At 44.3% G+C, this 13,072-nt stretch overlaps 1 protein-coding gene and 2 pseudogenes across 2 annotated transcripts in view; 1 reads left to right on the forward strand and 2 right to left on the reverse strand.

Moving 5' to 3' along the window:
- The window catches only part of AHCYL2 (adenosylhomocysteinase like 2), a 155,251-nt gene extending 151,372 nt beyond the window's left edge, over window positions 1–3,879 (reverse strand). For both annotated transcript variants that reach the window (XM_053657087.1, XM_053657086.1), the window contains exon 1: window positions 3,454–3,879. In XM_053657087.1, the coding sequence (XP_053513062.1) occupies window positions 3,454–3,831 (378 nt within the window). In that variant the 5' untranslated portion in view covers window positions 3,832–3,879. The remainder of the gene's footprint in view (window positions 1–3,453) is intronic.
- Window positions 3,880–5,753: 1,874 nt separating this feature from the next.
- LOC119065628 (protein kish-A-like) lies at window positions 5,754–7,361 on the reverse strand (annotated as a pseudogene).
- Window positions 7,362–8,102: 741 nt separating this feature from the next.
- Window positions 8,103–9,285, forward strand: LOC119065627 (keratin, type I cytoskeletal 18-like; annotated as a pseudogene).
- Window positions 9,286–13,072: the final 3,787 nt, after the last annotated feature.

Raw genomic sequence — 13,072 nt, forward strand, 5'->3', positions numbered from 1 at the left:
TGTGGCATACTGCAAAGGACCTGGGCTATGGTCGCAGGCAAAGGTTTAATTCCAACCTCTGCCACTTTCTAGATGTATAACCTTGGGCAAGGCATTTCACCTCTCTGGACCTCATTTCCTCATTTGTAAAGTGGAGATAATGCCACCTGTATCTCAATGTGTTGTTGTCAGGATTAGAAAAAAACGCCTACAACAATTCTTGGCTTATATAATAAAAGGCCAATTAATGCTAATTATTATTAAGGTTAATACGCCAATTGCCTTACTGAACATTTTGCAGGGCTGTACTTCTCTAACTGGCAATGGAGTCACACTGCTTCCACGTTCCCATGCCTAGATCCAAAAAGTTCCATTTAAATAACCCATAATTAACTGAGTCAAGAGCTGAAAGAATTCAAGCAAGAAAGCACTAACATGGCTCAACTCATTCTCTGCTGACAGCAACAAAGCCAGTGCAGAGTGGATATCTTTACAAAAAAAAAAAAATCTGCTTGAACATGTTCATTACTGAGATTAATGTAAGCACAAACTAGTTGTGGTTCTTTCCTCACAGCCTTACTTGTCAGAAAGTTTTAACCTTTCTGAAATAAATCCTCTTCTGCCTTGTTTTCCCTTCTGTGCTGTGACATTCCCACAACCCCATTTTTAAGGACACAGGGAAGAAATCCTCTCAACTTCACCACTCCCTTCACTGTGGAACTTCTCTTCCCATTTCACAGATCACTCCTTATAGAGGTTTTTTGTTTTGTTGGATTCACTTAATGTGAGCTTATAAAGAAAAACGTTACATACAAACATATCAGAGCCACAACGATGAGATCCTCAGAGCATCAAAAATTACACGATGTGACTTGTGTCAAAGATAAGATGTGACTGAGTAGCCTGCACACCATATATTTGTTCATCTTACTAACTACTGCACTTGGGAATTCTGTTTTTTGTAAAAAGTTTATTTCCCTTGTGTGGCTGAGCAGAGAAACAGAACTAAGAAAAATGAAGATAGATACATGAATGGAGTAAGGGAAACCATCCATGGAAATGTGACTTAAGATAAATAAACTTGTATGTGACAGTTACAAAATTAAAGCAACAGTGCAGCTATTTCAATTTCTAAGTATCCCGTCTCTCCCTACACTACATACAAGCAGAAGGGAGTCAATCAAGGTCAGAATGATTAGCTAAACAATCTAAGAATCAAGAAAGGTTTAACGTATCAAAATATCACACTGTTGTACCCTGGTGAGGTGACTTTCATCATGAGGGCAGAAGGGCAATCTCAGGCACTGATTTTAACTTCGCCAATTCAATATCAAGAAAGTTAAAGCTTCTGTTCCCAGAAAGTAGCTTGGCAATGCCTTTAAGTTGTGTCATACAGCTGCATCCTTGCCCAGAGCTGTCCCTGCTTAACTTCCAGCACAGAAGTTATTTTTTTGGTAGCAATTAACATTGTAAGGCAAGCTCAGCCCTGTCTTCCATAGCCCTGAGGTGCTGAGTAAATCTAGACTCATGGAACCTACATTTTAATGCTGGAAAAACAGTAAGATGGTGGTTTGGCAACAAAAAACTGGCCAAGAAACACACCTAGAATTAAGGAAAAGATTGATATGCTGGCCTGTGATTTTTAAACTTCTTAATATAGAAGCTATTGAACTGTATGTACCTTTCAGAGGAAGTCATGGTAGCATGCACTTAGGCTAAAATGGGAGAAGGAATAAAATAAATTCTTAATAACAATAACTATTATTTTTTTAAGCCACTACTACATGTGCCAAGTTCAATGCTAAATATTCAAGGCACAAGTTCATGTGCCTCACCAAATACTTCTGATCCTCAACAAAATTAGTGTCCTTATTTTATAGAAGAGGAAACTAAGATTACGAGAATTTGGAAGTTACCCAAAAGTCACTTAGTTAGGGGTACCAGGACTCAAATCAGGTCTGCCTGACAGTAAATCCTCTGTTCCAAAAACAATTTGTTAAACACTCTTACCCTCAAGAGATCTAATCACATTACAGATTTTACACAAAAAGATTCTTAATCACGAGGCAAGATTTGGCCAAAGTTATAAAGCAAATGAACTAGTCGGAAACATGTTTTGGATTTCCAGGCTCATCTTTAGGTACCTTTCCTCCTGTAATTCCTCCCAGGTAAGTTTCATACTGCAAACAAGGACAAAGCCCTAAAGCATAATTAAACATATTCCTTCAGTCTTGCCTCTGACGTGGTTGGCTAATCACCTATATTTGCGTAGTTAGAATAAAAGGGTTATCTGCTTTATACCTTAATCATGAGGTTGTTACAACAAAAGGCTGGATCCCAGGTTCCAATTCAGCTGAGTTCTGCGGTGAAACCAATGCAGACTGCCCATCACTTTAGTGTTCTGATAGAGAATTAAAAATCATTCACAACAACAATAAAAAACATAAATCACTGTGTTCATGTTGTACTTCAGAAATTACAGCCATATCCTTTTTCACACAATCCACATCTCTGTCTTTTCCAATGTTTGACTGTCTTTCCATGCTGATTTAGCTTTGTGAGAGGAGAGACACACTATGCATAACCACTGTAAGAGTAATATGGAAGTATTCTACATCTTGGCACACTTACTCCCCAGTGCTCCAAGGCTACTGTCTCTTCAAAACTATCTGAAAGAAGCTGACAGCTGAGACAGAAAGACCCACAATGACAGCCACTCCCAAAAGTAGAAGCGTTTCTTCCTAACATTGCAGGTTAAACTAAAAGGAATTAATAAAACAATCAAACTCCATACACAATCTAATGATCCCGGTGGCCAACTACTGAGCCGAGAGGACAAACACACACCTTAAAAGAGTGAAGAAAACCTCTCCATTATCCTTCTACAGTCAGAGAAGAGGCAGAGATATTGCAGAAGAATGAAGGGCACAGCATCAGCCCTGCCCTACGAAAGCGGCTGACCACAAAAAGGGATCATAAAGTCATCATCTGCTCAGAAACCGAAGAACTGAGGATTTCAATGGGGGTTAACTACTGCTTACTCCTAACTACAATCAAAAAAGATCTTTCCATCTTATTGCTTGCTGGGCGAACTCTCGAAAACAGTAAGGTTTTTCTGTACCATCGGGGTCTTCTCCCCGGAAAATCTGAAAAATAACACGGGAGTATGTTGGGGGTGCAGGGAGGAGCAGTATTAGGTGCCTTTCCTTTCCCTGCCCATTCCAAGTAGTAGTGGAGAGCGCTACCTCCATGTTATTCATAGCGAAGTACGGCGGCGTACTGCCGGAGTCTTCGATCCCCAGCACTGGGGACCGGGTGGGGGCATTTTTGAGAGGGGGCTTAAGGAGAAAGGGGTGTTTCTGCTTCCGAGATCAGAAGGGGGGCGTGGAGGGTGGTGCTGCGGTGCCGAGAGGATCTGTGTGCGCTTCCCCCTCCCTCCCTCTCTCTCCACGAGAGGCAGCCCGGCGCCAATACCTTCTTGACTGTGCGCGGCGCCTCGGTCACGGTGCCGTCGGGGCTGAGCAGGGCCTCGCCACCGTCGTGGTGCCGCTGGTGCTGGTGATGTGGGTCGCTCCGCTTCATGGCCGAAGCCTGAGGCACCTTCCCGGCGGCAGGGCTGAAAGCAGCAGCAGCAGCAGCAGCGGTGGGCCCTGAGCCCGGGCCAGGGGCTGGGGGCCGCTCCGCGGTGGGAGCTGGAGCTTCGGGGTCCCCGCCGCCCGCTGGAGGAGCCATGGAGCTCACGGCTGCAGTACTCAGTCCTCGTTGCGGCTCCGCCTCGGAGGGACTCAGGTCCTTCAGGTCCACTTCAGGTACTTTCGCGGCAGCCGCTGCTGACACGACCTGCACCGACATCACCGACTCCGCTGCAACCGCCGGCTGTGACTCTAGCTCTAGTTCGGCCCCGCCTCCTACCTCCTTTCCTCTTCCCTCCCCCATTCCTCCACTCCTCCCCTCCATCGCCTCCGCTCCCACCCCCTGCCTCCGCCCGCCTCCCCGCCAGCCCGGAGCTCCCGCCCCCACCCCGCCCCGCTCGGACGGACGCGAGGCACCACGGAACCTGTAGTGCGCTTGCTCCCCGCTGCACGCAATGAAAAGACCGTGGGACCTCAGCCCCCGACCTACACTGCGGGTCTCCAAGGGTGGTGCCCGCGATGCCCCCTGGGAGTTGTAGTTTCCATCACCTGCCCTGGGGCAAGTGGGATTTTGTAAGACAGATGGAGCTCTACGGCCCCGCAAGGAATGGAAACAATAGGTGACACGATGAAGGAGGGAGGAGGAAGAGAAAGTCTCCAGAGGACTTATGGTTTTTGTAGACGGAACGCCAAAATCTTTAGGGTGGGAAGGTGGGGGAGGAATGACCCTGAAGGCTTGAATTTCCTCCGTGTCTGCACGTTTGCAATCACGTGAGCAGACATTTAAAGGAAAAGCGGCCGCATCACGTGAGAAGAGCTCCTTCCTCACGTGTAAAGTTGATTGATTTAACTGCTTGTGTGAAATCGGTATTCTGATACCTTTCCGAATTTAAATGGCATTGTTTTTAGAAGTAATAAAATTCCTGCTGTGGCAGTTTCAGGCCTATTCTGAGTCCGGAAGTTTAAAATTAGTCCCACAAAAAGCTACATATTATTAGGTCGAAATTTCAAGACTGTGCAATTTTGAGTTTCTTTAAATGAGGCCGAATCTTTGACCTATTAATGCACTATGGAAATAATATGAGTTTAAGATAACTCTATCAGCCATGGCTAGTGCGGGTCAGTGGGTTGAGGGCCAGCCAGCCTGTGAACCAAATGGTTGCCAGTTCAATTCCCAGTCATGGCACGTGCCTGAGGTCCCAGGAAGGGGGACTCCAGGGGGTGGGGCACATGAGAGGCAACCACACATTCATGTTTCTTTCTCCCTCCTTTCCCCTCTCACTAAAAATCTTTAAAAAAAATTAATCTATCAGCATAGAGCAGGGGTGTCAAACTCATTATGGGGGGGAGGCAACATCAGTCTGGTGGTTGCCTTCAAAGCCTTGATTGTAATTATAGGACTGTATGAATGTAACTATTCCTTAACACTTGTTAAGTGAGAGCTTGGTGCTGCCAAGCTCTCAAGGTGTGGGCTGGATAAAACAAGGTAGAGGGCCTGATTCGGCGGGAGGGCCTTGTGTTTGTCATCTGTGACACGGGAATGTTAAATACAGTATGAATGCTGATTCTTAAGGTCTCATTCTAAGAAGAAATATCATTTCCAAATAACAGTAAAAGGAACTTGAATAATTTACCAATTTTATTTTGTACTAGTCTTAGAGATAGCTAACTAAAAATTGGTATCTGACACAGTAGAATGGGGTTTAGAGGATGTAATATTGTAGTGGCAGTACTGAGATTGATTCTCACACTCTTTGGGTATTAAATGGCCACACCCTACTTATTTAGATAGAACATTGGTCCAGCCCTAGCTGGTGTAGTAGCTCAGTGGATTGAGCATGGGCCTGTGAAGCAAAGGGTCACTGGTTTGATTCCTGATCAAAGCGAATGCCTGGGTTGCAGGCCAGGTCCCCAGTAGGGGACACGTGAAAGGCAACCACACATTGATCTTTCTTTCCCACTCTTTCTTCTTCCCTTCCCCTCTCTCTAAAAAATAAATAAATAAAACATTTTTTAAAAAAGGAACATTGGTCCAACAAAAAGAGCAGCAGCTGGAACTTTATCTCATTCAATATTCAGAGATAAAGGGTTAACCATTCCTTCCACAATTTTCTGCAGATAAGTCCCCTTTTCATATTGAAATCAGATGGCAGTTACATTAAGGTATTTTTCCAAGCTGCTGCAGAAGAGGATGCTGAAGGCCATCACAGCAAACTGCAACGTAAGGACTCTTCTGCTCACCAATTCTGGTGCACTTCTAAAATATGCCCAACAATCCATTTTTATTTCTGTCCAGGAAGCTGGATGCCAAGGATCAGATATAAGCACAGGTACACACAGGCAGCAAGGTTAGTGTCAACAGGCTCTGAAAATTGAAAATGGCAGATGTAGTGAGGCCAGCGAAGTCCCAGCCAAGGCACCCACCCTTCTGAATTTAGGGGGTACAAGCACAAATACATGTACGGCAGTTTTATTTTTAACAACAAAAAGGTATCTGAAACTACTTTAACATCCGATAACAAAGGAATGGTTACAAATTTTGTTTGCTAAAAATTTTTTTTAATCCTCATGCCAGGATAAGTTTTGGGTTTTTTGGGGTTTTTTTTCGAGATAGAGAAAGGGAGCGGGGAGACAGAAACATCCACGTGAGAGAGACATTGATTGGTTGCCTCTCATACGCACCAAAGCCAGGGAGGGATAAAACCCACGATCTAGGATGTGCCCTGACCAGGAATCGAACCCACAATCTTTTGATATACAGGACAACGCTCCAACCAACTGAGCCATCTGGCCAGAGCTCCAAGAATTTTTTTTCTTAATGATAGAGGGAAACGAAAGCTTTTGATAATGTAATAAACTAAAAGTAGCAAAAAACAAAACTGCATATTCCATGAGATTTTAACTATGTAAATAATACTTGAAAAAAACAAAACACATAAAAATGCAGTTGACTCTGGGTGATAGATTATAAAATACTTTGTGTCTTCTCTGTTCTCAGAGAAACTGAGGTAAAGGGGGTCTTACAGTTTATGGTAGCTCAGAGAGTAATAGCCCAGACAAATCCAGAAGGCTTGTCCAGAAGACTGGCCAGCTAGTCTTTGAAGTAACCATTTTCCCCCTGGTAAGAGGGAGAGGGAGGACTCCATCGGTCCTACAGAATCCCACCGCCTTGATCTCCTTCCCTGTGCTACCACTATCTTGGAAATTTGTTCATTCATGGCATTGCCCTACCCTGAATGGAGTCTTGTACCCTGGTCTTCAAATTTGTGCCTGATGCTATGTAGTGACAAGCGTCTGAGCATGGCCATTCCTACAAACCCCACAAGTACCAGACACCATGACTTCTTAAGCTTTCTCTTCACACTCTGGCTCTCAGAATTTCCTTCCTGTTATTAAGAACCAGCCCAGAGCTTCATCCTCCAGCTGTCGGGGCAGAGATTAGCAGCTCTGTAACTGATTTTTTTCCTTCTCTCTAATGCGCGAGGGAGCTTCAGTACAGCCACCTGGCATGCGCTGGGGCTCAGAGGCAGCAGCTGCCTACCTGGACTGCCACTAGAATTGATTACTAAGAGGATGAATTAATTCTTAAGTGGGATGTGGTTACAAAACATAAGAAGTTGGAGCACTGGAAAGAAACCGATATTCATCCTTTATTTATTCAGGCACTGGGCACTGGTTAGGGTCAAACATCAGGGCATACTACCCAGCCATTCTGAACTGCATCCCTACCCAGTTGCAGGCTTCTGCCATCTTCTTTACCGAGGGACACCAAACACAGTTAAAGATGTGAATACCATACTGCAGCAGGGTAATTAAGCATAAGTTTATAAACTATTTCGTTTATAAAATATTTAGATCATAGGTCTTCTTCTCTCACCTGGCTCATTCAGCTTCCAGACCCTGGCAGGCAGGAATGTGTCTTTCATGCAGGAGGTTGAAAGAACTCTGAGATATCTGATCAGTCCAAGAGAGAAACTTGAAGATACTAACTTGAAAGTTTCATAAGGAAATAGACCAGCTGCATCATCCTTGGTGAAGACCACACACATGTTCAGAGTTTCCAGAAAACTTAATTTCATACTCAAGTACAAGCAGATGCACAAAGTCATCAGATATATGAAGAAAACTTTTAATATGAAAGACAGAGACCGACATAAGAAAGCAGGAAAAGAATCAATAACTTGGGGGAAACAGAGGCTATGCACAAGGGAAAAATCCAAGACCAAAAAAAAATCATTAATATCCTCAGAGACTAATGATATTGTATTGGCGAAAGAATATGCTGTTTCAAGAAGTGAGCATTCAGAAAACAAACGAGACCTTTAAATGAAAGCATTCTAGTCTGCTGCTTGAGCCTGAGTCTTGGCTTCTTAGCTTCCTCCCTGAACAATGTGGGCTTCGGCACCCACTCCAGCTTCTCCACAAACTACTGGCCTCTGGGCTCTGTGCAGTTGTCCACTCACCAGGCCCAGCCAGCCAGCAGTATGGTCAATGTCTATGCAGGCGCCAGGGCCTCAGGCCCCCAGATCTCCATGTCCCACTCCACAACATACAGGGCAGCTTGTGATCTGGGGCGGGGACTTGGCTGCAGGGATGGCAGGGGGTCTGGCAGGCATAGGCGACATCCAGAGGGAAAAGGAGACTGTGCAATGCCTGCATGATAGCCGGGCCTCCTACCTGGAGAGGGTGAGAAACTTGGGAGCTGATCATTGGAGACTGAAGAGCAAAATCCAGGAACACCTAGAAAGAAGGGACCCCAGGTCAGAGACTGGGGGCATTGTTTCAAGACCACTGAGGGCCTGAGGGCTCAGATCTTTGCAATTTCTGTGGACAATGCCTGCATTGTTCGGGAGACTGACAGTGCCCATCCTCCTGCTAATGACCTCAGAGTCAAGTATGAAACAGAGCTGGCCATGTGCCAGACTGTGGAGAGTGACATCATGGGCTCCCAAAGGTCACTGATAACATCAGTATCATTTGGCTGCAGCTGGAAATAGAGATTGAGGCTCTCAAAGAGGAGCTGGGCTTTGTGAAGAAGAACCAAGAGGAGGAAGTAAATGGTCTACAAAACCAGATAGCCAACTCTGGGTTGACCATGGAGTTGGATGCCCCCAAATCTCAGGACCTCAGCAAGATCATGTGGACATCCAGGCCCAGTATGATCAGATGACTCAGAAGGACCGAGAGGAGCAAGACAAGTACTGGTACCCACAGATTGAGGAGAGCACCAGTGGTCACCTGACAGTCAGCTGAGATGGGAGCTGCTGAGATGACACAAAGCTAAGATGTACAGTCTTTTTGGAGGTCAACCTGGACTCATTGAAAAATCTGTGGGCCAGTTTGGAGAAGAACCTGAGAGAGGTGGGTATGTGCTATCCCAGGCCAATGGAACAGCTTAATGGGATCCTGCCACACCTGGAGTCAGAGCTGGGCCAGACCTGGGCAGAGGGACAGTGCTAGGCCCAGGAGTAGGAGGCCCTGCTGAACATCAAGGTCAAACTGGAGGCTGAGATGGCCACCTACTGCTACCTACTGCAAGAAAAGAGGACTTCAGTCTTAGTCATGCTCTAGATATCAGCCACTCTATACAATCCATCCAAAGACCACCACCTACAGGACTGTGGATGGCACAGTGGTGTCTGAGGTCAATGACACCAAAGTTCTGAGGCGTTAAAGGCAGCGGAAGTGGGGCACCCCTTGGGGCAGGAGGCCAATAAAAAGTTCAGAGATCAGGCCCTGGCTGGTGTAGCTCAGTGGATTGAGCACGGGCCTGCGAACCAGACAATCGCGGTTCGATTCCCAGTCAGGGCACATATCCGGGTTGCAGGCCGGTTCCCTGCAGGCCAGTTCCCAGCAGGGGATGCATGAAAGGCAACCATACATTGATGTTTCTCTCCCTCTCTCCTTCCCTTCCCCTCTAAAGATAAATAAATAAAATCTTTAAAAAAAAAAAAAGTTCAGAGATCAGCCCTGGCTGGTCTAGCTAAGTGGACTGAGCATGAGCTGAGAACCGAAGGGTTGCCAGTTAGATTCCCAGGCAGGGCACATGCCTGGGTTGCAGGCCAGGTCCCCAGGGGAGGCCGTGTAAGAAGCAACCACATATTGATGTTTCTCTCCCTCACTCTTTCTCTCTCCCTTCCCCTCTCTCTAAAAATAAATAAATAAAATATTTTTTAAAAGTTCAGAGATGAAAAATGAGTAATACAATAAAAATAAAATATTCTAGCAGAAAAAATTTAAAACTCTATAAACGAAAGAAAAAGAAGTCAAAAATAGGAAAGATGCATTTTATCTTTTCTCGGGTTGTTGAATGGTGACTTGTTTTTTGTGGGTTTTATACTTGTGATTAATGCATGTTATAACATGGTAGATGTAATGTATTGTTTAGCTAGTTTTTCTGGAAAAGTTGGTCTTTTAGGAATTGTTTCTCAGATCTTCATTAAGTTTTTCTTTCAATTTCCAAAAAGAAAGAAAGAAAAGGGAGAAGAAATAAAAAGTGAATCAGAGGGCCAGTCCAGGAAGTTCAACATCTGAATAATACATGAGTGCCAGAAAGAGGTAAGAAAAAATGGGGGGTGGGGGGAGGAGTAGCCAAAGAAATAATTTTTAAAATTTCTACAGATGAAAATATCTGGGAAGAAAGGGGTCATCAGATGCTGAGCCTAATACATGAAAATAGACCTATAATAACACACAGTGTATAAAATTTCAAAATTTTGGGACAAAGCTGTAGTCCTTCAAATGTCTAGAGTGGGTCAAGAAAACATTTTTACAAAAGCTCAATAATCAGAATAGTATTGAACGTCTTGCAATTAGATCTGGAAGCTAGAAGTGAATGCTTCCAAATGCTAAAAACCCTCTGTTTGCCTTCTGCAGAAAATAAACGGTCATCCAAGGCTGGGCAGGGCAGTCGTCCAACTGTGCAGAGTTAGGTAGGGGATCAGGGATCGATCCTCCCGCTTTTGTTTCTGCCATCCGAAGTACCCGCTGCCTTCAATTAGAGCCTTTTAGTGCTGCTGCAATATAGGTTTTCCTGACTGTTGACTAAGATTTTAACTTTTTCAAGTCTGCTAAATTTCCATTCATCATTTTTCTTTGTATCTTTCAAAGCAGTTACTGTGAGCCCCTCCCTGCTCCACCTCTTTTTGTCCTTCCCTGTGGGGAAAGAATAAAAAAGAGCTAAATCTGTATTCTCTATATTGGGAAGTAGGTTTACAGTTGTGAGTGGGCAAAACAGTTTATTCTTGTATTATTATTTATTAATTATTATTTTCCATAGGAATAACTGTAAACCTAGTTTTACCCCACACTGTATATAAAAGTATAATAATAAGGGACTGGAAGGAAACCCACTGAACTCAAACAGGTTTTTTTGGGTTTTTTTGTCAAGGAAGTAGAGGGTGGGAGGAAAAATGGGACAGGGTATTGGTCAAAGAGGACTTTAGCTATATCTGTTATACTTTAGTTTTTTAAAATAGTGTGGAGCCCTGGCTGGTGTAGCTCAGTGGATTGAGCACGGGCCTGCGAACCAGACAATCGCAGTTCGATTCCCAGTCAGGGCACATGCCTGGGTTGCAGGCTGGTTCCCTGCAGGCCAGTTCCCAGCAGGGGATGCACAAAAGGCAACCATACATTGATGTTTCTCTCCCTCTCTCCTCCCCTTCCCCTCTAAAGATAAATAAATAAAATCTTTAAATAATAAAATAAAATAGTGTGGAGGCAAATATGATCAAATGATTTTAAAAGTTGTTATGGGAATATGAGTGTTTAGGTTGTTCTTTGTGCTTTTTCATATATCTCTTAACTTCTTAGATTAAAAAGAAGCCCTGGCTGGTGTGGCTCAGTGGATTGAGTACCAACCTGTGAACCAAAAGATCCCCAGTTCAATTCCCAGTCAGGGCACATGCCTGGGTTTCAAGCTAGGTCCCCACCTGGGGGCATGTGAGAGGCAACCACACATGATGTTGTTCTCCCTCTCTTTCTTCCTCCTTTCCCATCTCTCTAAAAATAAATAAAAAATATTTTTAGACTTCCAGCCAAGATGGAGGCATAGGTAGACACACTGTGCCTCTTCACACAACCAAAAGAAGGACAAAAACAAATTTAAGAACAAAAAACAACCAGAACTGCCAGAAAATTGAACTGCATGGAAGTACAACAACCAAGGTAGTTACAGAAGAAACATTCATCCAGACCGGTAGAAGGGATGGAGACAGGCCGCTGGGCAAAGAAGACTCTCAGGAAGGTGGTGGCTGGTGGAGTGGGTGGTCCCACATTTGTGTGCAGATAAACCAGGAGGAACAACTGGGGAGTGAGACAGACTGCACAACCCTGGGTTCCAGCATGGGGAAATAAAGCCTCAAAACCTCTGACTGAAAAAAAAAACTGTGGGGTTTGAGGTGGTGGGAGAAACTCCCAGCTTCACAGGAGAGTTTGTTGGAGAGACCCATAGGGTCCTAGAACACACACAAACCCACCCACTCAGGAATCAGCACCAGAAGGGCCCAATTTTTTTGTGGGTAGCAGGGGAAGTGACTGAAAGTTGGCAGAGAACAGAGCAAGTGGCATTGTTTCCTCTCGGACCCCTCCCCAACATACAGTGCCAAGACGCAGTGACATGAGTTGCCTTACCCAGGTGAATACCTAAGGCTCCGCCCCTTACTATGTAACAGGTGTGCTGGGACAAAAAAAAACATGACCTAAATGAAAGAACAGATCAAAGCTCCAGAAAAAATACAACTAAGCAACGAAGAGATAGCCAATCTATCAGATGCAGAGTTCAAAACACTGGTAATCAGGATGCTCACAGGATAAATATGGTCACAAATTAGAGGAAAAAATGAAGGCTATGAAAAGTGAAATAAAGGAAAATGTACAGGGAACCAACAGTGATGGGAAGGAAACTTAGACTCAGGTCAACGGTTTGGACCAGAAGGAAGAAAGAAACATTCAACCAGAAGACAATGAAGAAACAAGAATTCAAAAAAAATGAAGAGAGGCTTAGGAACCACCAGGACAACTTTAAACATTCCAACATCAGTCATTAAGGGTGCCAGAAGGAGAAGAGGAAGAACAAGAAATTGAAAACTTATTTGAAAAAATAATGAAGGAGAACTTCCCCAATCTAGCAAAGAAAATAGACTTTAAGGAAATCCAGGACGCTCAGAGAGTCCCAAAGAAGGTGGACCCAAAGAGGAACACACCAAGGCACATCATAATTACATCACCCAAGATGAAAAATAAGGAGAGAATCTTAAAAGCAGCCTGAGGAAAGGAGAGAACTACTTACAAAGGAGTGCCCATAAAACTATCAGCTGATTTCTCAAAAGAAACCTTGCAGTCAAGAAAGGGCTGAAAAGAAGTATTTGAATTCATGAAAAGCAGGGACCTACATTGAAGATTACTATAACCAGCAAAGCTATCATTTAGAATGGAAGGGCAGATAAAGTGCTTCCCAGAGA

This window comes from Artibeus jamaicensis, unplaced genomic scaffold, assembly GCF_021234435.1.
Source record: "Artibeus jamaicensis isolate MK-2021 breed Jamaican fruit bat unplaced genomic scaffold, CSHL_Jam_final scaffold_3307, whole genome shotgun sequence".
Classification (NCBI taxonomy): Eukaryota; Metazoa; Chordata; class Mammalia; order Chiroptera; family Phyllostomidae; genus Artibeus; species Artibeus jamaicensis.